This window comes from Rhamphochromis sp. 'chilingali' (assembly GCF_963969265.1).
Source record: "Rhamphochromis sp. 'chilingali' genome assembly, chromosome: 15".
In the NCBI taxonomy this organism is placed as follows: Eukaryota; Metazoa; Chordata; class Actinopteri; order Cichliformes; family Cichlidae; genus Rhamphochromis; species Rhamphochromis sp. 'chilingali'.
Genome location: NC_137942.1, coordinates 7,043,444 through 7,069,868, shown reverse-complemented (window position 1 = coordinate 7,069,868; position 26,425 = coordinate 7,043,444). Strand labels below are relative to the sequence as shown.

Below are 26,425 nucleotides of genomic sequence, written 5' to 3'. Positions count from 1 at the left end.
CTCTCTGATAGCCACTTACTGCACCACGGAGTTATGGGATTGTTCCTGCATAGTGTCGCTTGCCAATGTGGTAAAATTACGGGCATTAACAATAGCCTATTAAAGCTACAATTGCATCGCACTGCTGGATTACTTATTGATATTTGGCAGAATTGCAGCACTAAAAATTTTAATGTAAACATAATAAATTCTGGGGGGGCGGTAATAAAAACACAATAAAGAGAAAGATCAAACAGCATTTATTATCATCTTAATATAATTTATATTTAGATAAAACTAAGATTGACAGTTAAGTGTAGTGGTGCATACATTAAACAATGGATTTAGTGTATACATGCACAACTCTTGCAGAATAATCAAGTTTGCTTTAAGCTCAAAGTTTGTGTTTTCTGGTTTTGTGTACCAAAGCGTAAATTAATAATAACATAGCCTCTGCTAAGCACAAAATCACAGTAATTCCAGTAAAGATTTAGTCTCAAGAAATAAAAATGAATAAACCTCTTGTTTTTTTGTTTTAATCAAAGCCTCCAAGGGTAAAGTACATCTTTGACTCTTCTTTTCATGTGTTTGTGGTCAGAGGTCACTGTCTGTATGTTGTTATAGTCCAGGACTGTCTGGATTTCAGCGGTCGGCATTCATCTTCCTTAGCTTTGGTGGCAAGTTATCCTCCAACCTCCCACCGGCTGAAAGAAGTGGGCTGTGCATGGGAACCGGAGCAGGGGACAGCGTGGATGGCAGGCTGTGTTGGTACAGGTCTCCAGTTGACTGGGTCATGGGTTCAAAGCCCACCTTGAGAGACTTTAACCCTAGACGATTTGCTGCCTCGGGGCCAGGTGAGGAACTGAGACGTTGCAGCTTTAGGGGGAGGTCTCCGGTGCTGCAGGCCTTCTCTGAGTGCTGGGAGCTAAGCATAAGCACTTTCCTCTGAAGGTCCTCCTTCCCCGATGAACTCATCCTCTGCAATTTGCTTGGAAGTCGAACCCCAGTCCCTACATGATGGCCCCTTTCCTCAGTAGTGTTAATACAATCCACAGAAAACACGCGGTCACGTCGGGCACCGTGGCTCTCAGTCAGTGCGGGGGTAGGAGTAGACAGAGGCGATGGGAGAGAATTCTTCTCTTCATGCTCCTTGACACTGTACGGTGGTGTCGGCACCTCGAACGTGCTGTGGAACTGAGAGTAGTCGACCCTGAAAAAACCCTCTTCCAGGGACATTACTGGTAGGAAACGATGGCCCCATAAAACCTCATCCTCAGTGTATGACGTTCTTGCCTGGCATGTCATACCTAGAAGAGAGTGACGGCAGTAATAATTTTAATAACTGCTATTAAATGGGGTTTCAGCAAAACAATTATAGGCTGATAACGAGGAATCTGTAGGATCGGCATCACTGCATGCTATCTCTTTTCTCTCTCCTTTATTTCTTGTGATGACAGCTTCATGCTTTGCTCTGTGTGATTATCCAGTTCAGTTTAGTCACGTACTAGAAGATTTAAAATAAACCCACATGAAAGGGCTATTGCATTTCCCAGTTCATAAAAGTAACAAGAGGCTTTTACACCCTAATGTTTTTATTTTCAAAGCTTGCCATGTTCCAATACTGATGTACTGTAATGGAATATGTGAGATGAAGATCATTATATATATATATTAGGGGTGCAACGATATTCGTATCGATATTGAACCGTTCGATACAGTGCTTTCGGTTCGGTACGCATATGTATCGAACAATACAAAATTTGTAATTTATTTTATCAACTTTCCTTCTGACGATGCTGTCTGTGTTGAGCGCTCAGTGAATCTGCGTTCGACTACTCCGCCTAGGGTCGACAGTGCAGCCTAGGCGGAGTAGTCGAACGCAGATTCACTGAGCGCTCAACACAGACAGCATCGTCAGAAGGAAGAGCGCAGGGCAAGCTAGCGAGACAGAAGTTAAGCTCTCCTTACATCATGGACCTCCCCCACTCTCATTCAGATCTGGCGTTTGGAATTATTTTGGTTTTCATGTGACGTATGACCCTGAAGGTAAGCGAGTCATGGACTAAAGTAAAACAGTATGTTGGATGTGCCATGCAATGCTCAATTACATGGGTGGGAACTAGTGTGTTAGTGCAGTTAGCTCGTTAACGTGTTGGCCGTCTAGCCCCATGCACGGGTGATCGGCGGTAGCTCGTTAACGGAGATTTGCCGTGTTGTGGCGTTAAGGTCATTTCAACGAGATTAACCTGAAAGCACTAGTGGGAACACAACGAATATGACTGCACATTTACGCCGACATCATCCTAGTGCAAAGACAAGTGGAAGCAGAAAAAAAACAAGCAAGCATGCTACTAACTTTAGCCGAGTCATTTAGACAGCTGTTAGCACATGATTCTCCTTATGCTGCTGAGAATATAGCCCAGAAGAAGCGGATAGTATAGCTTTTATTTTGGAAAGAGACATTTCTCTGTAATAAACTCTCTTTTCCAAAGATGAGTGATTCCTCAATCAGATACAGGGCTCGCAATATCGCTAGCTCAACGTCCCGGGGCTAGCGATTTTTTCAGTCGGGCTACCAAAATCTATCTCTTCCCTGCCCGTCGGGCTATTGTAGGAAGGAAAAATATATGTCAATGCTTTTGCATTCTTTCGGAAATGTAGCTGGGTAATTATGTCATTGGCATCGGTGAGCCACTGTCAATATGTGACATATTGAAATCGCGTTTGAATTTGCGCTTGTTTTTTTGCTTTCACTTTGCAATCGCGCAAACTGTGTATAGAGAGCGACAGCACTGATCTGTGAGTGATGATAATTTGCGCACCAATTCCTCTGACATCGTCTTATTAATCGTTAGCTTACTATGCAAACATGACAAGTGAAATCTCCCGCAGCTTAAACATGTGAGAGGTTGATCGCGCAGAGAATCGCTGAGCTTATGTGAGTGCGTGTGTAAAAGCAGCAGTATATATATTTGACTACGATGACCTGGATGACTGAGAACCTTCACAGACAGATATATATTTTAGTTCTGCTGAGCCAAATAAGACAGGTCAGGGTGAAGAAGTGACAGCCAAAGAAAAGCTTACCACAAAACGGAGAAGTTATGACAAATCAGACTATAAGGCAAAAAGAAAGTGCAGCTTTATGGTTTCATGGACAAAAGAATTTCTGTGGCTGCAATATGACGAGCTAAATAACCAGGGCTGCACATAAGTGGTCCGCAGGTGCGCATTCGCTGTCAAAATAAAAAACACGCACAAGGGTTAGGGTTAAATTTAAAAACTGTACTTTTGAGTTAAAATATATATTTATAATTTTAATAAATGACAAATTAAAACGGCATGAACATTTTTTTTGTATCGAAAAAATATCGAACCGTGACACCAAAGTATCGAACCGAACCGAACCGTGAATTTTGTGTATCGTTGCACCCCTAATATATATATATATATGTGTATATATATATATATATATATATATGTATGCATATATATATATATATGTATGCATATATTTCTTTCCTGGATTTCATAAGCTTTGTAAGTTTATCTTTCCTTGATCTGGTAAACTATTTTCACATTTTCTTCCATTAATGGTGGCTAAAGTTGGCAGATGGTTTAGGCAAAGCTGGTTGTGATAATTGCTCATTTAAATCTGATCATCGTGATGCTCTTACATCAAAACAACATGGCATGTGTTCTGTCTTTACTTGTCTTTATTTAACTCTCTGTGTTGATTGCAGCTTCAGTCTTCGGCCAGCTAGAAGAAAATCATCTGTTGGCAAACTGGGATCAGTTTTCATCATGCTCTGGTGGAGGGCCTAAATTATAGATGATGTATTAAGCAAAGATTTCTAGTAATGGGGGTGCCTGTGCGTCTGCTTTGTGTACACGTTTTCCATTTGACCTGAGGCTTGTAAAGTAATTTTCTTGACTTTTGGATGTTTGTTGGAGGTCATTCGTGATCAATAATCACTTAGTTTGAGTTTCTTTTCTGATCCAATGGCTTTGCTACAACCTGAGCTCTTCTGTGAAACACTACAGTTGGCTAAAGAGTAGGAGTCTGATCCAGTCCCTCTGAGGGATGATATGTTCTGTGTTATGTCATAACCTGATGCTATTCCAGGCACACGACTCATCTTCATCCACAGAAACTCTTCACCATTTCTGTATTTTTTTTCTAATTGCCTTAAGGCTCAGCTTTAATTGCAGTTGCAAGTTTAGGATAATTTTCCAGCATTTTCTCCACTCTTACCAGTAAAAAACTGAACTTCAGTTGATTATAGTTGCACAAGACAACAGTAATATCAATGCAATGGAAGCTTTTGGGTCGAGTCTGACAGGCATGCTAGTTAAGGTTCATCATTTAAGCATACTTTAGGTATTCTGGTTAATGTCTACTGCTTTTTGCATAAAAATAAAAGCCCTCGGCACATCAAGACTTTATGTAAAATTCCTGACACTGGCAGAGGTTAGAGAGTACATCAACTTCATTTGCTGAGTGTTATGTTAGGGTCAGCGAATTTACATAGTTGCACGTCATCTGCATATTGTCAAGGGGCAGCCTAAAGATGAAGTCAATATACCATTAAAAGGACAAAAAAAAAATCTTTTGCCATGTTGACTGCCCTTTAGTTTTATAGTTTCTTATATAGAGCTAACAAATTCTGCCATTCTCAGTTTTCATCTCATTAGGTTGCCAGAAGTCAGCACCAGCATGGATCTTGTGTGATGCTGGGTTCAAGCGACAACCCATGTGATCCTGTTCTATTGCCACACAGAAGAAACTAACTATAACTCGTTGTTTAAAATCAGACATAAACGAGAGCTTGGAATTGATTTTAGCTGTCAGAATTTTTTTTATCAGCAATGAAATTAAGTAGTTTTGTCACATTGTTGAAAACAGAAAAAAAAATGCCTTGAAGACATAAACTAAAACTGACAAGAATTAGAGCCACTGCATGGTAATCTGTCAAGTCTGGTTGAAACAAAGTCAATGAGTAGGAGAGACGATCAACAAGCTGAACAGCTGTGTCAGCAGCAGCTGGATATACCGGGAAGCTGTTAATGTGTTTGGGGTAATGGGATGTGGGTTAGTGTGAAGATGCACATACGGAAATGACATTTTAAAAATATGCTTATTTTTATTATTGTTATTATTTTTAAGCATTCCTTTTCCATACAGTTGACAGCATATTGTGGACAATTGTAGGTGACACTTCCAGGGCTTTCCTTTTCTACTCCTCAGCTCCGAGTGCTGTGCACTGCGACACTAGACTTCTAGCTGCACCCTGATTTAATGGTGTTATCAACAGAGCACAGCCGTGTTGCCTGCCTGGCTTCTCACTTCCCGCTGATCCTTCCCTTCTGCTCTAAGCCTATTCAGCTCCATGGTTTCTCCTACAACAGTGACACAGGCAGGGTTATGGGGGGATGCCTAGAAGCACGGCTGAAAAGAAAAGAGGAGGATGGATTTATTTGTATTGGACTTTTGGGATGAATCATTGTGTTAAATATGCAACAGAGAGATCTGTGTTGTTGCTGAGGGTACTCCAGCATGGCTGCCTGTAGCGTACAGCAGCGGCTTTATACCAGTGTCTCACACCCTCTGAATTACTTCTGCGCTCAGCTGTCATGTGAAAAATTGAGTGGAACTTCAACTAAAACCTCATTCATCAAAGTGACACACGCATCTATGACCACAGGGTTTTATTATGCATAGAGTAGACATAAACTAATTCTGCAGAAATAAAATATCCCTTGAAATTCAATCAGTGCATCATTCTCATGTGTTGATGTCATCCTTGGTTTCTCCAGTTCTTGTGCTGTTCAAATATGCCAAACTGGGAAGGTGGGGAAATTAGATTCCAGATTATGAGTATCTATTTGATAGGAGCGTTATGTGGCTTGTTATTAATGTTGGACTTTACATTTAGATTGGGAGTGAGTAAAGCGGGGAGAGAAAACAAACAATGGGAATGGGGAAGGACACAGTTTAAAGAAATGACGTAAGATTGCTCACCGGTAGTTTCAACGATGCCCTCGAGGATAACGACAATTTCAAACTGTTCACTCATGAGAGAGCGCTGGGATAGGTCAAAAAAGGGGCTCTTGGGATTAATTTCATGACAAATGGTGAGAGGGGATACCAGAAAGAGCTGGTCTGCACCCGTTCCAAAGCCTACATCCAATTCGCACTGGTCCAGAGGCAGGAACTCGCCCTCAGGTGTCTGACGAGACTGAAAGATAAAAGTCACACATAAGTAGACGGAGACAGAGGAAAGTGTAAAGAAAGCAAAACAAAAAGATACAAAAATAAAAGAAAGAGACAGGGAAGTGATAATTACATTCATGTAGTCTTTAAAAAGTCAATTGAGTTCTTCTGTCCACCTATAAATGAAATATTTTTGTATTCTACTTGGTACTTTATGACAATGTTAAAATGCCCAGTATTACAAGTCCAATGGAAAAGTGTGGCAAGTTAAGTACCTCATTTGTAATTGAGCTGTATATGAAAAACTATTTAAGCTGCTTTAGCATGCTTGTACTTTCTGCCCATCTGCAAACTGCTTTGCAACCCACTTCTGCTCCAACTACTCCTTTCATGCTGTTCTCAATGCTGCCTGCTTTCTCCTGTGCTGGGTTTTGTAGTTGTCTACCTTCAAATCTAAAGGACAGCAGATTGAAATAACATCAATTAATTCGAGTATAGTGGTCCAGACTCAACTGATATTTTAAAAGCAGACCGATAGACTATAGAAATATTATTACTTTCATCTAATTAATAAGTGTTCCAAAATTTCATGAGTCAAAAGGTGAGAAAATGCATTTCTCTTAAAATATATAACTCTCTCACTCTATATATATAATCCCTCACTCTCTCTCTGTGCTATCTTGTTTGCCATGTCCACAGACTTTGCGCTTCACATTGATTTCTAGGAGAACTTGCAGGCAGACGTATGAGACAGCTGTGTTTGGACAGGACTTTCCCACAGAGCGTTAACTGGTGCGGAAGCATTTAATTGCCCAGATGATGTTAGAGCTCAGCACCGGGGTCCTGGATGTATTTTCTTCTTTCCTGTCTTATTCTGTCTAATCAATCTGTTCACCTTTTCTCTTCACATTTTCTCAATTAGCAGTCTGTTTCACCTGTTATTACAAAGTCTTTTAAATTTCAAGACATTTTCTGACATCCTGCTGCAAAAAGCCTTTCCGATTTTCAAAAGCTTCAGGGTGGGCCATTTATATGGATACACCGCAATAACATGGGAATGGTTGGTGATATTAAAGTCCTGTTTGTGGCACATTAGTATATGTGAGGGGGCAAACTCCTCAAGATGGGTGGTGACCATGGTGGCCATTTAGAAGTCGGCCATCTTGGATACAACTTTTGTTTTTTCAATAGGAAGAGGGCCATGTGACACATCAAACTTATTGGTAATGTCACAAGAAAAACAATGGTGTGCTTGGTTTCAACGTAACTTTATTCTTTCATGAGTTACTGTATTTACAAGTTTCTGGCCACTTATAAAACATGTTCAATGTGCTGACCATTGTCTTGGATTGTCAATGCAACCCTCTTCTCCCACTCTTCACACACTGATAGCAACACCGCAGGAGAAATGCCAGCACAGGCATCCAGTATCCGTAGTTTCAGGTGCTGCACATCTCGTATCTTCACACCATAGACAATTGCCTTCAGATGACCCCAAAGACAAAAGTCTAAGGGGGTCAGATCGGGAGACCTTGGGGGCCATTCAACTGGCCCACGACGACCAATCCACTTTCCAGGAAACTGTTCATCTAGGAATGCTCGGACCTGGCACCCATAATGTGGTGGTGCACCATCTTGCTGGAAAAACTCAGGGAACGTGCCAGCTTCAGTGCATAAAGAGGGAAACACATCATCATGTAGCAACTTCAAATATCCAGTGGCCTTGAGGTTTCCATTGATGACGAATGGACCCACTATCGTTGTACCCCATATACCACACCAAACCATCACTGATGTTCGACTAATGCCACTCTCCAGTGACATGCAGCAAGTGCTACGCTGTGGGCTCTTGCTGAATGAAGCTAGGATAGCCACTGATGTTTCTTCATTAGTGACAGTTTTCTTGTCCACATTTTGGCAAATCCAACACTGAACCAGTTTCATGAAACTTAGCAAGCAGTTTGCTAACTGTAGCATGGGAGATGGGTGGTCTCGCAGGGTGTCTTGCATTGAAATCTGCTGCAATGACCCGGTTACTGCGTTCACCAGATATCAACACAATTTCGATCCGCTCCTCACGTGTTAACCTCTTCGACATGTCAAAGGCTGTGAACAAAGAGAAACTTGTAACTAACTCATGAAAGAATAAAGTTACGTTGAAACCAAGAACACCGTTGTTTTTCTTGTGACATTACCAATAAGTTTGATGTGTCACATGGCCCTCTTCCTATTGAAAAAACAAAAGTTGTATCCAAGATGGCCGACTTCTAAATGGCCACCATGGTCACCACCCATCTTGTGGAGTTTGCCCCCTCACATATACTAATGTGCCACAAACAGGACTTTAATATCACCAACCATTCCCATTTTATTACGGTGTATCCATATAAATGGCCCACCCTGTATAATTAATGTGAAATATTTTCATAGCTATAAAAAATGTAGGAAGGGAAGATAAAAACAGGTGTGGGTGGGGAAAAAAAAGTCTTGAGAATCAAAGATTATTTTGGCAAAAATCCACATTTAAGATAATTAGGAACAATATCTTCTTTGGCATCGTGGAGCTCAGTTAAAGTCAGTTATCAAAAAAAGATGCTTAAACTCCTTTTAAAGTAAATTAATGTCATTAACTCCAAAGAAAATAATCTGCAAAAAGATGATTTTACTCTTTTCACAGATTAATTTTTAGATTCTTTTACATGACACCCTGCCTTCTCTACTCTTCTCTCTTTTTTTGGGTCATTGTTTTACCTCAAACCAATTATTTGGATGCGTCACTCACCAGCCACCCACCTAACAGCACACACTACTCCTCCACCTCAGCTCCACGCAGCTTCATAATGAACTCCCACACAGACTACCACACAGCCTCACCAGCTTCTCTGTAATGCTTTCTGCCATTTCTGGATCTTTTGTTCTTGTTGTGAATCTTAATAATAATCAATACACTATTCACTAAAACACAGTCCCCTCTTTCACCCCTGCCCGAAACACCAATGAAACTGGAAATTGGCCATTTGTAGGCTACTTAACACACCCCTAACCTAGCTGGGTCATCTGTTTACTGATCTAAGCCATTCTGTTTTACTCTGACCCAAATGAGTAACCACTAATTTTGCTCTGGCTAGAATAGAAATTATCCACTGGAGTTAGCTAGTTAAGCAGATGCTTGCTCCATGATTTGGTTAAAAAGCCAGTCTGCAGACTCATTGTTGATGTTTTCAGCCCACTGGTCACCAGCTGATTGAAGAGCGCACATTAAATTAAAGACACGGCTGTTGAAATATATTTGCATGCTTAGCCTAAACACTTATCTTATCACTTATCAGTTCCCAGAGTCAGAACCAGACACGGAGAAGCTGCATTCAGCTTTTATGCTCCTTATATCTGGAACAAACTCCCAGAAAGCCTCAGATTAGCTGAAACACTCAGTTTATTTAAATCCAGGTTGAAGACTCACCTGTTCTCAGCTGCATTTGAATAAAGCACCAAATCCACACTTTTAAGCTTAAATTTCAAAACTTACATTTAACTACTGATTTTATCTACTGTTCTGATTTTATCTGTTTTGATTTTATATACTGTTTTGTTTGTTTGTTTGTTTGTTAATTAGTTAGTTAGTTTATTTGCGTGTTTTAATCAATTTTAAATCATGCTTTTTATTTGTTCTTGTTTCTAATGTCTCTGTAAAGCACTTTGAATCACCTTGTTGTTGAATTGTGCTATACAAATAAACTTGCCTTGCCTTGCCTTATCTAAGAGAAAGCTTTCTGCTTTCAACTTGCAATAGAAAAGGAGTGAGAGATGAAGAGGGGCTGTAGTGTTTGGAATGTAGCTAAAAGTAGCTGAAGTTGCAGATATGTAAACCTAAACCCTAAATCTGAGAGCAGACAGCTGCTGAAAGTTTCAGCATTCAGGGAATACTTCTGGTAAATGGTAAATGGACTGGTTCAAATATAGCGCTTTTCTACTCTATCTGATCACTCAAAGCGCTTTATACAACTAATTCATTCACCCAATCACACCCATTCACACGAGCATTTTTTCTAAGCTGTTAAGTGCTCCCTATTGTCAGCCGGTGATCGGCTGTGATCAGCTGATCACGGGGCCGGGGTTAAAAGAGAGACGCCACCCACCTGTTCGCCGCTCAGACATCAGTCTCTTCGTGTCAGGAGCTCCGAAACTCTGCCGACGTCAGTCTCCGCCTGATTCAGCAACCGTGAGTGACAATCCCTTTCAATCCTTTTTCTCTTCCCGGCTCCGCTCGCTCTCTGTCTGTAACGACAGTTCCGAAGCCACGCTTCGTGCACTGGTCATTACTAGAATAACTGCGTGTCTGCTCCAAACCCACCGCTAGCCTTCGCCGCGCTTGGGTCTAGCCAGCACGCCACACGGGCACGCCGAATTACTGTGTGTGATCCGCCCGACCGTGACAGGATGTCTGAGCCACATATAGACCCAGCGGAATTCGAACGGCTGAGAGCCGAAGTATTATATCTTCGCGGTGTGGTGGATCGGATGAGCACAAAGATGGAGTCTCTCACCGAAACTGTCCTCCAGCTTTCCTCTTCCGTCACCTCGCTGCAACGTCAGCCAGCGCCGGTGAGCGCTGAACCCCGGATCGGACTACCAGATAAGTGGAACGGAGTAGACGGCCGGCCTGATGGGTTGCTCGCCACCTTAGACATGATGTTTGAATGTCAACCCACTAAATACGCCACTGCCCGTGCAAAAGTGGCGATGCTCACCTCTCTCTTGTCTGGCCAGGCTCAGGAATGGGCCGCGGCTCTCTACAACAATAAATCTGCAGCGTGTAATGACTATGCTCTGTTTGTGGAGGAGTTAAAAAAGACTTTCGTTCCCCCCAGCAGTGAAGTGGAAGTGGAGTCACAGCTGCTTCATTTACGCCAGGGCAGCCGACCAGTCTGTTACTTCGCCTCCCAATTCCGCACCCTGGCTGCTAAGCTTCAATGGGGAGATGCTTCTCTGCGCTCCATCTTTCTAGAGGGACTGGCTGATTACATCAGAGACGAGATGGCCGGCCGTGAGGCCCCAAAGACCTTGGATGAGGCCGTGGACCTTGCCCTGAAGATCGACCAACGTGTGATGTCGCGGCCTCGCCATGCCCCTCGGGCCTTAAAACCCTTCCAGCCTCAGCGGACCACGTCGTCGCGACCTCCTCCCTCTCTGATGGAGCCACGGCTAGCCCAAGCAGCACATCCAGCGAGGAGCCCATGCAGCTGGGTGGACTCCCCAAAGAGGAGAAAGAGAGACGCTGGCGTGAGGGCCTCTGCGCCTACTGTGGATCAGCTCGACACCGTCGTCCCCAGTGCCCGCTACGGCCGGGAAACGACGACGCCAGGTAGACTGCGGGGGTGTCCCACCTGGCCCTTCCCACTCCTCCGATCCCTCTCGTTTTCTGTTACCGGTCACATTTCACCTGAAACACCAACAGCTCTCATCTGAAGCCCTCCTGGACACCGGAGCTGCCGAGAACTTCATCGACCAAAAACTAGCCTCTCGGCTTCGCATCCCATTGACTTCCGTCGACCGATTTCTCCCGGTGACCTCAGTAGACGGGCGACCACTCCAACCCTACCCGGTCCAGTTCCAGACCCAGCCAGTCCGCATGTCTGTCGGGGATCATCAGGAGGAGATCCGGTTTCTAGTAGTCTCGGCCTCTTCCTCTCCTCTCATCCTCGGATACCCCTGGTTCCGTCGACATGACCCCCACGTCTCCTGGTCTTCCTGCCAGATCCTGGACTGGGGTCCCCGGTGTTCACGCCGCTGCCTTCTCCTCCGGACTGGACAGGACTCAAAGTCAGAAGAGGCGTCACCCCCGGAGCCCATCGATCTGGATAGGATCCCTCCGGCTTACCATGACCTGTCCGAGGTCTTCAGTAAGAGGCGAGCCTCCGCTCTCCCTCCTCATCGCTCCTACGACATGGCCATCGAGCTCCTCCCGGGAGCAGTCCCTTCTCGTGGTCGCCTGTTCTCGCTGTCAACCGCAGAGAACAAAGCCATGGAGGAGTACGTCGCTGAGGCTCTCCAACAGGGCTTCATTCGCCCTTCTACCTCCCCTGCAGCTGCGGGGTTCTTCTTTGTAAAGAAGAAAGACGGCGGGCTTCGCCCCTGTATAGACTACCGAGGCTTGAATAAAATCACTGTTAAGAACCGCCATCCTCTTCCTCTGCTATCCACCGCGCTCGATTCCCTCTCCCAGGCCTGCATCTTCACCAAACTAGACCTACGCAGCGCTTACAATTTGGTGCGGATTAGAGAAGGGGACAAATGGAAGACGGCCTTCATCACCCCTAACGGGCACTGGGAGTATCTGGTGATGCCCTTCGGCCTCTGCAACAGCCCTGCTGTCTTCCAACACCTGATCAACGATGTCTTGCGGGACATGCTGGGCCGGTGGGTGTTTGCCTATCTGGATGACATCCTGATCTACTCCCGCACCGAAGTGGACCATATTCGCCATGTGCGGGCCGTGCTAAGCAGGCTGCTCGAGTACCAGCTGTTCTGCAAACTGGAAAAGTGTGCCTTCCATCAACGGTCCACTACCTTCCTGGGCTTCACCATCTCCTCCAATGGCCTGACCATGGACTCGCAAAAGCTCCAAGCCGTGACCCAGTGGCCTCAGCCTTCCAGCCTTAAGCAGCTACAGAGCTTCCTGGGCTTTGCCAATTTTTATCGGCGCTTTATCCGCAATTTCAGCACCATTGTCGCGCCACTGACATCCCTCACTAAACCAGCTAACCTGCCCAGGCCCTTCTGCCTCCCCCCTGGTGCGAAACTGGCATTCCGAGACCTTATCCGTCGGTTTGCTACAGCTCCCGTCCTGCTCCACCCTGATCCTGCCGGAGATTTTGTGGTGGAGGTGGATGCCTCCGATGTTGGCGCTGGCGCCGTCCTCTCTCAACATGGCCCGGATGGAAAACTTCACCCGTGCTGCTATTTTTCAAGGAAATTCTCTGACACGCAGCGACGGTATGGTGTCGGCGACCGGGAACTCCTGGCCATCAAGTGGGCCTTGGAAGAATGGCGGCATTGGCTCCTGGGAGCGAAAGAACCATTTCTGATCTGGACTGATCACCAGAACCTGATCCATATTCGTTCTGCCAAGCAGCTCAACCCAAGGCAGGCCCGTTGGGCCTTATTCTTCGAACCGTACAACTTCCATCTCGCCTACCGCCCTGGCTCCAAGAACACCAAGGCAGACGCCCTCTCCAGGCAGTTCGCCCAGGACGACTTCACGTCAGACCCTGGACCTATCCTACCGTCTCATTGTTTCGCTGCCCCCCTTCGGTGGCCCTTGGAGGACTCTATCCGGGATGCCCTGACCGCCGAACCGCCTCCGCCGGAGACCCCAGCTGGGCGGCTCTATGTGCCATCCCGGTGCCGTCAGGAGGCCTTGCTCTGGGCTCACTCCTCCCCGCTCTCTGGTCACCCAGGGCCCGACAGAACCCTCCAGCTCCTCCGTCGTGCCTTCTGGTGGCCCTCCATGACTCGGGACGTCCGTGACTTCGTTTCCGCCTGTGACACCTGTGCTCGGGCCAAGTCCTCCACCCAGCCGCCCGCTGGCGACCTTCACCCTCTCCCGGTGCCGAGACGTCCCTGGTCCCATGTCGGCCTTGACTTTGTTACCGGCCTTCCATCTGTGGACGGTCTTGACACCATCCTCACCTTTGTGGACCGGTTTTCTAAGGCGGTGCACCTGGTCGCCCTGGCCGGCCTCCCCTCCGCCAAACGGACGGCCGAGCTCCTCCTGGACCATGTCGTCCGGCTTCACGGATTCCCCAAGGACATAGTCTCCGATCGGGGGCCACAGTTCACCGCCAGGTTCTGGAAGGCCTTCTGCCGCCTGATTGGAGCGTCTCCCAGCCTCTCGTCCGGCTATCACCCTCAGACCAATGGGCAGATTGAACGGACCAATCAACAGTTGGGGTGCTTCTTACGGTGCTTCGTCTCCGCCCAACCGTCGCTATGGCCTCGTTACCTGGTGTGGGCTGAGTTGTCTCATAACCTTCACATCTCTTCCGCCACCGGTCTCTCGCCCTTTGAGGTCTGTCATGGATTTCAACCTCCTATCTTCAGCCATCAGGAAGCGGAGGTCGACGTGCCGGCTGCTGAACGGATGGTCCGCCGCTGTCGCCAGGCCTGGATCAAGGCGCGGGCTGCCATTTCCCGGGCCAACGCTCTGTACACCCGGCAGCATCATCGCCGCCACCGCCCGGGTCACCCCTTCCGGCCGGGGGACCGCGTCTGGCTCTCCACAAAGCACCTACGGCTGCGCAGTGAGTCCAAGAAGCTCGCTCCCCGGTTCGTCGGCCCATACGAAGTCACTGCCCGGCTCAACCCCGTGGCTTACCGTCTCCGGCTTCCGCCCGCCATGAAGGTCCATCCGGTTTTCCACGTCTCGCAGCTTAAGCGGCACGTCGCTTCCCCACTGGCGCCCCCCTCCCGGGCCCCGCCCCCGCCCAGGATCGTCGATGGGGGTCCTGTCTACGCTGTCCGTCGGATCTTGGACTCCCGTCCCCGGGGCCGGGGGGTCCAGTATTTGGTGGACTGGGCTGGCTACGGCCCTGATGAGCGCTCCTGGGTGCCGTCCCGCTTCATCTTGGATCCTTCCCTCATCTCGGATTTCCGTCGCCGCCGTCCTGGCCCGTCGGGTGCCGGTCCTCGGGGGGGGGGGGGGTCCTGTCAGCCGGTGATCGGCTGTGATCAGCTGATCACGGGGCCGGGGTTAAAAGAGAGACGCCACCCACCTGTTCGCCGCTCAGACATCAGTCTCTTCGTGTCAGGAGCTCCGAAACTCTGCCGACGTCAGTCTCCGCCTGATTCAGCAACCGTGAGTGACAATCCCTTTCAATCCTTTTTCTCTTCCCGGCTCCGCTCGCTCTCTGTCTGTAACGACAGTTCCGAAGCCACGCTTCGTGCACTGGTCATTACTAGAATAACTGCGTGTCTGCTCCAAACCCACCGCTAGCCTTCGCCGCGCTTGGGTCTAGCCAGCACGCCACACGGGCACGCCGAATTACTGTGTGTGATCCGCCCGACCGTGACACCTATCTAACATTCATGCACATTCACACTCCGATGGATCGAAGAGCAACATGGGGTTAGTATCTTGCCCAAGGATATTTTTGATTGAACCACCAACCTTCCGGTTAGTTGCTGACCTGCTCTACCATCTGAGCTACAGCCACCCCACTTCTTAACAACAGGGAAATAAATAATGATGTGCTATTTGGCCTTGAAATAAACCAGACCAGGTGATGTGCTGATGCCGGTCTTGCTACAGGTGCTCGACAGAAAACAGCAGTTGGAGACCACAGCACAAACAACCTTTATTGTGACTCTGTGCAATGAACTTGCAGTCATGTTTCCTTTGAAATGGTTGCTTCAAAAATGGGGTCTGTGACCACTTAGAGTCAGTTGCCATCATTAAAGCAACTGTGGTGCATTAAAATGGCAATAAAGTGGTAATAAGAGATTCCTGGTTGAAGGAGTCAAGTTTGCAATTCCATTAAATTTTTTGTGATAACAGTGATAAATAGGTGGAAATTTACAAATTTCTTGCTGTCTGTTGCAATTTTGTTGCCATTTGTATACACATAGACTGCTTACATTCAGAGTCCAGCCAGAATCTCAAAGATTTGAAACAGAAATTAGTGATGTCATTGCTCCAGGACATCATCTTAACAGCAGAATCAGACAGGAACTCAAGCAGCTTTGCTTTCATGTAAGAATATAACTAGAATACGACCAGTTGAGTGGAGTCCCCATATTACATATATTGCTTGCAGAGTGTTTGCAGTCTGTTATAAATCAGCAATTACTAGCAGACCTTCATTAGTCTAAAGGGGACTACAATCAGGCCCAATCCAACCACGACTGTTTGGAGACAGTCTACCTTTTACCAGGGGACCTATGCAACCACACTGCGATTGAAAGTGGCTGCTGTAGTACTTTTAGATTGCTAAATGTGAAGAAATTAATTGGAATCATCTAAAAACTACAAAGGAAATTTCTGTCCTCTTCTTTATTCTCCTGTGTCTGGGCCATTAGATGAACATGTCTTCAAGAGAGCTTAAACACATAAGCACACTTTTTTCATGTATAGTATAAAGTTTATGGAATAAAATACACTTTGCTTGAGCGTTTCTCTTGGTTTTTGGTGCCTTCTTTAAATGTGATGAAGTTTAAAGTTAGCTAGCCTAAAAATAGCCTAGTTAAGCTATAACTGAGCATGACGTGAATGTAGGTAATCAAGGCATTATACCGAATGGGAAAACTAAAGTAAAAGCAGAAACTGTTTATAAAATAATCCAAAGACGATACATCACATTTATCTGAAACACTGATGCTGACTAGTTTAACAAAATGTCATCAGGTAATTTTTCTGATGCATGCACATAGACTGCATATTAGTCTTAGCTAATGTGACGGTGCACAGAGATGGTTCTGCATTTTTTTCCTCGTGTAAATTATCTCAAAATGTTGCAGCAGGTAATCATTAATCCAAACTCCAAACAACCGTGCATATTAAACAGCATGTCTATAAACATGATTTATTGTTAGAATCTGTATTCGTTTTACTAGATAATAAAGTAGCTACTGCTGAGTTTGAAGTGCTGCAAAAATAAGTTTAATTAATGAAAATTTTCTTTTAGTGTGCTTCTTTGTACTTCCCGCCCCCCGCGCTACAGTTACTAGTCCTAGTCCGATTTCATCCTGACCTGCCGGTGATATTGTCCTATCTCCCAGATGCAAACTGTGAATAAGGTGCGAGTAAACAGGTTTTGCATTGCCAGAAAACACTGCATTCTATTTCTATCTCCTGTGAATATCAATGAGATGCTCGTCTGGATTTATGTTGGGGAATGACTTTCGTGTCGAGCGGGCATTGTTCACTTGTCAGGTGCTTACAGGCCACTGAATACTATTTGGCATTGTTCCTCCTTTGAGGGTTATCTCATGTTAGCTTAGGGAAATTCTTCTTTTCACTTTCTGTCTTAGTCGCTTAAGATTAAAAAGATGGATGACTGTATGCAAACATTGACAGGCAAAGCTTCTTACAAAGGCCCCCTGGCACTCTCCTAGACTCCTTCTTGCACAAAGCTCCCGAGATAGCTGAGCTTGTCTGCTTTTTTTTCCTCCTGTAAATCTGACATGCTGTTTCAACCAATCAACAGATTTTTCTCTCCAAGCTCTCACATAGTCAGACAGGAACTGTTTTTATTTCTTCTCCACAATATTTTTGGGGAGAAGAAGCACTGGATGAGCACACAAACATCTCTCTTTGAATTTTTACCTGTCACGTCTGATTGCTCACCATGCCCATCAACGACTCAGCTACTCATTATCATTAGAAAAGCGAGGCGTTTTTTTTTTCCCCCTCTGTGCTTGCAGTGGAAGTGTCTCAGTGGTGTGAATGATGCTCATGGATAAAGACAGGTGATAAATAAAACTGATTAGACCTAAAGGGTCCTGGTCTTCCTACTCAACTCCACTCCTGCTCGGCCAGACCCTCATCAATCAGCAGCCTCAGTGGAGATGGAGGTGGAGGTGCTTATAGGCAATCAGATCGACCGGCCGACAATCCGTCCAAATCACGCGCGCTTTCAGGCTGCAAGTTATGCACAGCCTAATCATTAGATTTAGAAAAGCCTTGGTTAACATTTCATTCAAGCCAATCCAGCCAAGACTGAGTGAGATTAATTAGAAAAGTTAAATCACAAGTTAAATTAATTGGGAGAAACAACCTGAGGTAGACTGCATGGTGTTCTTCTGCTCTTACAAACGAGACTGCAACTGCAAACAACTGCTTGTGTTTAAGACTGCTTACGAACGGGTTTAAAATGAATGTCTGCATCTTCCTACACTTTCAGCTGTTGAAAGGCAGAATCGCTTAATGTAGCCAGCCTCTGGTAAAAGCATAAAAGACGGCTCAGTTTCTCTGCAGAACCTTTGTTGCACCATCGTCACCAAGATGTGTTCCTACCACAGCAACTCAAGATTTCATTTTTTCTATTTAAATGTGTTACTTTTCTCCTTTTATATAACTGAACAACACTTACATAGAGCTTTCATTGCTTCGCCTAAAAGCTCCCTTTATCCAGTCAAGCAGCCATTTCTGCTTTACTGTAAATCGCTTTTTACATCATAATCAAATACAGTTTAATACACCTCTGCATGATCTGTTAATGAAAGAGCTCAGAGGGGAAACCTCACTGAGCTGAGCAGGCACACAATTACACAATTGAATTGTGAGACCAGCTTTTGGTGGATTTATCCACTTTAGAGAACGTTTGTCTAAAGGTGCTCTTTTATGAGTGTGGAAATGTCAACTGAGAAGAGGAGAGTTTTCCTATTTAACATGTTTTACCGAGGGTAAGGTCCAGGTTACTTTTCTTTGAGACTGCATATTTTTGTTGTGTGTACTTTTTACATAATAGAACTGAAAGAAAGCTATTCAAACACACATGGGCGCATTAATCGGACACACATAATTGAGTCTTGAGGCACAAGAAAAATGCGGCTCATCCTGATAATGTGAGACCAGCTATTGTGCACAGATCAACTGAAAAGCTTCCAAAGATGACACCTACTCAGGGCTGTACAACAAAGTTAATAGAGGCTCTCTTCTACACAACAGGGGGAGATGAATGATGGCAGAAAGATGTTAATCTTGAAATTTCGTAAATTAATGGTCTTATTTTTACTCTAAACGCAATCTTAATGCTGCCGTTCATTTCTAACGTGCACATTAGCGCCCATAAACTTTAAGCTCGGGCCAGTTAAACATGAAACTTAAAGAAGCATATTTAGGTCTAACACTATCCTTTAATGAAGGAGACGTGAGAATCCGTTTAGTTTTGGACGAGATCAAAGTAAAATGAATTTTATTAATTGGAAATTCTCTGCAGTACATACTAATAGACTAATCAATCTTCTAATCTGTGTTCTATTAGTTGCAGCAGTGCAAGATGGGCTTCGCTGCTAATTGTGAATCCGTGTAAATTGCCATGACAACATAAGCAGTGCGTTTGCGCTGCTCTAACTTTACTGCACAGCTTCATTTGTGGCATTATTAACATACAGCTTAACGGGCTCTGCATACAAGCATGAGAAATTATATTGTTAGGAAATTAATTCCTTTTAGTTATTGAAAATGTGGCGCTTACACCTGATTTTAATCTGGTTAGAGGTGCACGTTGGTTAAGCCAAATTAAGAAAGAGCCACTTTTGTGACTCATGTAACCCATTAATGTTGAATTGTAGTACACCCATGCAGTCCCTCAAAAACCAAAAATCTTCTGAGTTGAGATTAATTTTGGGCGATTGTTGAAACATGTTCACGTTTTTGAACATTCCCTGCAAAAAAGTGGTATTTATATTTTTATGCTGCAACTGCATGTGGCTGCTCCACTGTACACTGTGCACCGTTTAACAAATAGCTCACTTTAATTAGTTTTGGGATCCAATCTCAAGCCTCTGGCAGTGAAGTCAGACACAGCGAGACAACATGACCTCCACTGCTCCAACACCTCGCCTCTTCTCCAACTTCCCACACTAGACTCAGCACACGGCTTCATAATTAGTTTATTGCTAAATCTTAATGTGGAGATAATACCAAAGGATGCTTTGCTGCTTTCTCGGTGCGTGAAAATATGCAGTAGTAGTAGAGAGCGTACTGGAAAGTAACAACCTGCCACATTTGCCTGAGTACAGAGGCATGTAAAGTCATACTGATAAGGTCGCTGTAGAGGCTTAAGCTCCACTAAAATTAAAATGAGACAAGATTAGGTGTAGCTTGAAACGCTGAGACCAGGTTGGAAAGCCATTCAATTCTCCATGTGGCAACTTTGTGACTTTGGCAGATATGGTGTCACAATGTTCTTGGCCAAAATGTGTGTTTGTTGTCAGCGTGCACCCTGTGAGTTCTTCTTGTGTGGAAAATTCTTTAACGAGGCTCATGCTTTTAGTATTGTTAGGAGCCTAAAGATGCTGTATTTATGCAAAAATAATGGTCCAGTGCTTTACCCCTGATAGAAGAAAGAAAAACTTCACATTACAGATCCGGAGCAATAGCAAATGCCTCAGAAAGAAACCTTGGGAATCCAAGCTGTACATCTGTTCTTATGTATATTTGAGAATGCACACTCCTACATCAGAATGTTCTGTCCTGTGTGGACTGAATTATTTAAGTATAGAATACAAACACACGAGAAACATGAACAGAGCAGACTTTCCAGCTCTTGGACTCGCTCATCAATACATGCAGGGATTCGAGGTCTGTTTTTTCCAGCCCTCTGCAGCCTGATAGTATAATTGAGTCTTTTCTTATTAGAAAAAAAAAATGGAAATCAATTCCAGTTCTAGTGCCTGTGTAACCTGCTGTGCAATCCTCTGAGGAGATATGCAGCCACGACTATTTTACTCCCTTGTATATCTCTGAAATAGAAGGCACCATTCATACAGTGAAAATATTAAGAAAAAAAATCTGCCAGGCTCTACCCAGCTGTTTCACTGCTCACCATCTCTTTCAATCAATGTCCTGCACACTCACACCCGCCTCCCGCCCTCACAGCTACACCAGAGTCATATTTTCAGCTTGGATGTTCCACCAGGATGCCCTCTGAGGCTGCTGTGGATGCCTTCCAAAGCTGCATTTCAGCTGCTTATGGTGGGACTTTAAATGTTGGCTGTCATTGGTCAGTCTTTTCCTTATTTCGTTTATAATGCAGGGATTCAAGGCCTTTTTCCATGTCCAGTGATCATCCACAGCAGTACTACAGGGCTCTTTCCAAACACAGCAGCAACAGCAATAACTTTTTGCAAGTTGAGCTGAATCCCTTAAATTCTAATTTTTAAGAGATGAGAAACAGCATATATGGCAGAGGATAATCACAAGGCTGCTTCCTGTCTGAACATCGCAAACACACTGTGTTAAATGTTGATTTTTGACTTTATCTAACAAAGATTGTGCTAAATTGTCCCTCAGTGCGGTGCCGATTTCTTCTTGGCTTAAGAAAGCAGTGAGCAGTGTTCCCCTCTGCTAATACGAGCCACAAACCTCTCTTTGGCTTCTTGGGCATGACCAAAATGAGAGGGAAAACCAAAAATTTTGCTCGTAGGTGTGAGCTGATGGCCCAAGGCGCTTTTCAAATGAAGGCTCGGTGTGTCCATGAATTCCAGTAGGAGGTGAGACAGACTGATATGTGATTTTTCTGTGTGGTTTTTAGTGTATTTTAGTTGGCAGAGTACAAAAGGACAAAGAAATAAAGCAGAAATAAGGTTACTTATTACTTTACGTTTGTTCTTTCACAACTGGGGAGTCTGACAACAGGCTACTCTACCTTTCTTTTTACATATGCATGAGGGGTACAGCCCAATTCCCTTGATTGTATCCGCGTTTCGGTCAATTGCGTCATTCTCTTGCATCTTATTTCCTCTCATGAAAACACAAGGCAGGAAAAAAAGGAACTGTCTTTTTGTCTGAGCCTTCATCTGAAGCAACGTCCATTTTTTATTTAATTTTTTTACATTTTTGTCTAGTGACAGGGACACAGCTGGTCTGTCCGTCACTCTGATTTCAAAGTACGATGGCAGCTTTTGTTCGTTTAGAGTTTGCACAAGTAATGTTACTACCATCAGCGCAGCGGCCACAGCACACGATATTTGAATGTGTTACCTGCACTGCATTTATATTGTGTTTATTTCTGTCAGACTTCACTGGTAGCATAAATAATGGCAACAAATAACTAATTTGAATCAACATTTTAAAAAATATATATATATTCTCTTTATTATTTCATATTAATCCCAGTTGTAACCTTCATATTTTTTCATTTTTGGGCTAATAAATCAAACTGTCTGTGTAATATTTATGGTAAGTGATTAAAGGCATTGCATAAGAACACTAGGGTAAAAAAAATCTTTATTAAAATGTATGGTTCTTTTGACAGTCAGACCTACAGTTGCATGGTTCTAAATTTAAATGATGAAGTAAATAAAAAAAATGCTATTGATGCTGACTTTTCTCTTATTCTTCTATTTTCTCATTTTAATGAGCTGACAAAAGCACTTTCAATGTGGAATGATTTAAGAGTAAAGTGAAGACTGAGTCTGTGGATTTACCTAAATTCTCTTATTTAATTGTTCTCCAAACACTACAAAGACGAGAAGATGCTATTTAATATAATAGAAACCTTGAGAAATGTGCTGGTACAACCCACCACTGTTTAAAGACATTAAAAAAATGCCTTGCAGCGCTGGATGAAGGAGTTGGTTCAGCTTTGTGCAAATCTCGTTTGATGCTTGTTTTGATTCCCACAGGAAACGGAGCTACGCAGGTGTTTTCAAATTCAATTCGGCTAAAGTGCTTCATGCAGAGTGAAGGGAAAGCTGATCGTTGTCATCTGTGGTGTCCCACTTCTTTTTTTGTTTTAATGAGTTTGGTAAGAAATACTGCGCAATGAAAAGATTTAGTAAGGAAACGAACTACTTTAACCACACTGGTGGCAGCAGGAGAAAATACCCGCTCATTTACATCTCTGCATGTAAATGAGGCGTTGAATGCTTTATAAGTTTGCAAGTTACAGTTTATGAGAAGCAAGAGGAAACGCCTCAGTTCAAAAGACTAACGAGTAACGAACATCGTATTGCAGGCACAAACTTTCTGGGTTGATTTGTGTAGATGTCCAAAGCTTTTCCAGATAAATCTGCAATAGTTTTTAGTATTTGAACCCCACTGATACAACTATGTTTCTGCTTGCAGTTCAAATGATAGAGATTTACAGTTGAAGTTGAATTTTGATGCAGTGTAAAAACATTTGTTTTGATTTCTGAAGTTTGAGGGCTGTTCGCGTATTCCACTTTAGTTTCTTAAACTCTGCCTCTCTTTTAAACTCTTTCTAAACAAGTTAAATGATTCCACTGCCACTAATGTCTTTGGGTATCTTATGATGAGGCAAGACTTAAAAAAGGCTGTAGTTCAACAGCACCACCAACATTTCTACACAGGGACTGCACTAAAAGGCATCCAACTTAAAACAATACAACTATGGCAGTAGTTTAATTCAGCATCGTATTTGATGATAAATATTTACACGTATGTAAATCCTAAACAAGGCTTGTGGTCTGTGCACTGACTCACCAGACTGTTAGTTTTTTTTCTTTGTGTGTGTGTACTCTGGCAGTGCTGCTACAAATATTCTGTCTTGGTAAGAGAGTCTTTGAAGCGAAAGAATAAGGTTAGACCAGAAAGCCCTTGAGCAAAAAATGATAAAAAAAAAATCTAAGAAGCACACAGTGGATGCTGTATTTATTGTATTTCACAGAGAGGGGGAGTGTAAAGAGGATGTGGGGTTGGCATAGGTCTTGGAATATATACTGATTGTATTTCTGGCAGTCTGGAAAGGAAGCAAATGGGTTTTACCTCAGCTCCATTTAAAAAAAAATAAAATTAAAAAAGGAGTTTCCATTCTTTTTAGTGATTTCATGTCTGTTCCAATCTCATTGACACTCCTGTTTGTTAAGTTTTGGATACCCATGTTATTAAAAAAAATTGCCTTCAGTTTCAACTTACTTAATTTAACACTGAGCTCCAGTGTACTGATGTACTGCAGTTCACACTATCACTGGTGTATTACGCAGGTGGAGAGAAGCCTATGGTTCAGTCTTACAAGGTAGGCGAGTGAAATCATCGCAAACATGTGCAATTTTACTTTCTGCCTATGGGGTTGTTCACTTTCTCCATGCTTGTAACTGTGGAATAGCACAGTCCTCCCTGCCTCCCTCTTTGCCTGAATGCATCATTAAGCTGACCAATGCTGTGCTTGATGTAGCTGTGCGGAGGAGAACACACATATAAACAAGCTCCAAGCACCTCTCTAATGCTGTTTGTCTTCTTTATGGCCCATTTTGCACATTGAACATGGATGTGGCTGAATGGAGCTCTATTACGATAATTAACACAGGGGGGCCTGTCAACCTTGGTGCTGTTTGTGGCAATTTTCTGCATTGCTGCCTGTTTTTAGAGTTTGAGGTTTATTAGCTGTATTCTCCCAAAATCTGCTAAGTTGAAGCCAAAATGGCACAAACCCACTTCAACAATGCATAAGCTTCTTCTTCTTTTTTTGCAGCTAAATTCAAACACTGCAGTGCTTTCTAACTCTTTTTAAATTTCAGAAAGGAAATTTTTAAAAAAATGCATCACCTTAAATACTTTTTATGTCTTAACACTCTCTCTCCAGAGCATTGTTTTACTGAGTCCAGTGATCTGCTGTGGTGTGTCAATCTCAGCTCCCTACTGATTCACTGAGTCTAACTTTCTATCAAACACAAGGGGGAGGGGCATCTGTCTGTCACATCTGCTTACTGATACACTTCTATCTGCCCATGTGTCACCAGTTGAAGCGGAGCTGATGCTGGACACAGTAGGGACCATGCACACTGCAGCCCCCCCCCCCCCCCAATGACAACACAGTCTTTTCTCTCTTATTTCAGTGGTTTGTGAGGCACCCATCTGGCTGCTGCTCAGCTTCACCATATATACTTGTTATATACTTGAGCAATTTGCAGCTTGTCTTTGGCTTCGTGGGCTTAGGTTAGAGATTCAGCGATGCAAGCTGTCATTCAAGTGTGCAGTCACGCTTAAAATAAATGACCGTGGAAGCTTAAGGAAAGTAAAAAACAAACAAAACACGGGATGCCAGCCTTCAAAGAAAGTGCTCCACGCTGATGAGATAACGCAGTGCTGCTGAAGCTCCAGTGTATCAGCAGGGAGTCTAACAAGTTAGTGTAAGTTAACTACATTGCATCTATTTCAAAGTCATGATTTGCTTTACTGATGAAAGGAGATGTGGTCTAAAACGAACTGCTCTTACTCTTGCAGATTTAGCTTCTTTTTAAATTTATTATTATGTTATTAGCCGAGTGTGTCGATATTAAGCTTACCTTTATAAGCTTGCACCTGATCTGTGCGGACACCATGTGGCTGTTCCGTAGGTTGCCCACACGGAACATGAGGCACAGTTTGCCGTCTCGCAGAGAAATCACCGCGTCCTGACTGAACATGAGCGTTTCTGCGCGTTTCTTGGGTTGGGACATTTTTATGAACATACAACCGATGAGAAAAGCGTCCACTATGGAGCCCAGCAGCGATTGGAACAAGAAAAGGATTATGCCTTCCGGGCACTTCTCCGTAATGTACCGGTAGCCGTAACCAATTGTGGCCTCAGTCTCGATGAAGAACAGAAAAGCTGAGGGGAAGTTGTAAACATTGGCCACACAGGGGGTGTAGGATGAGTCGTGGCCATGATTTAAATCTCCTCTGATGTACGCAATGACCCACCACATCGATGCCATGACCAGCCATGCGATGGTGTAAGTTAGGATGAAGATCAGTAGGTTCCATCGCCACTTTAAGTCTACCAAAGTGGTGAACAGGTCAGAGAGGTATCTGCTGGTCTCTCCACCGAGGTTTCCGTGCTGCACATTGCAGCGACCGTTCTTCTCCACGAAACGCTGGCGTTTTTTCTTGACCGGAGCAGAAAAAGATGAAGCCCGATTTGTGTTAACCACCTGATAGTCTTCGCCAAATTTTCTACGAAGTGCCGCCATTTCAGCTCTGCTGAAGAAAGTGGGGGAAAATACTTGCAGTTTAATCCATGCTTTGGTTGTTTTAGCCTCCAAAACACTGGTTACCTGTAGTGCGTAAAATGCGCCATGGCCACTTTAGCGCGCACATGAAATCCTATGAATAAAAAAAAAAGAATCGTGCGTATTTCAGTGCTTTTAAAGCACAGTCATCATCCTCTCAGATAAAAATTTCCACTGTTCTGCCAGTTACTTTACATGACATCTGAGGATCGCTGACTGTAGCTGTGCGCTCTGCTCAGCCTCCCCACACTCTAACTGGTGTGATACTCGCCAGTGGAACGAAATACGATGAGTTGTCTACCATTCACAGCCTCTGGTGGGCTGTAAAGAATTGGAAAAAAACGGAAGAGGGAGAGATGTGAAGAGAGGGAGGGAAGGGGCAGGGAGAGAGGAGGATAGAGTTACACAAGAAGGCGTTTGTGTGTAAGAGAGAGATGGAGGGAGGCGTTCAGTTTGACTCTTTTCTGTCCAGTTCATTCATACAGGTAGTCAGTGTGAGGCTTAATTGATATATTCATCAAAGCTTTGGTTAATTTATTCATTGATTCCCTTTGAGTA

At 44.1% G+C, this 26,425-nt stretch overlaps 1 protein-coding gene across 2 annotated transcripts; it reads right to left on the bottom strand.

Annotated features, from left to right (window-relative positions):
- Window positions 1-222: 222 nt before the first annotated feature.
- Window positions 223-26,176, bottom strand: kcnj19a (potassium inwardly rectifying channel subfamily J member 19a). 2 transcript variants are annotated; one of them, XM_080905094.1, is made up of 3 exons: window positions 25,163-26,176; window positions 6,002-6,218; window positions 223-1,286 (listed from the first exon to the last, which is right to left on the bottom strand). In XM_080905094.1, exons 1-3 carry the CDS (start codon window positions 25,826-25,828, stop codon window positions 622-624), a joined length of 1,548 nt encoding a protein of 515 aa, XP_080761220.1. In that variant the 5' UTR covers window positions 25,829-26,176; the 3' UTR covers window positions 223-621. The 2 variants fall into 2 exon arrangements, with proteins under 2 accessions (XP_080761220.1, XP_080761221.1); XM_080905095.1 differs by lacking the exon at window positions 223-1,286 and adding an exon at window positions 1,845-5,428.
- Between the last annotated feature and the right edge of the window lie 249 nt (window positions 26,177-26,425).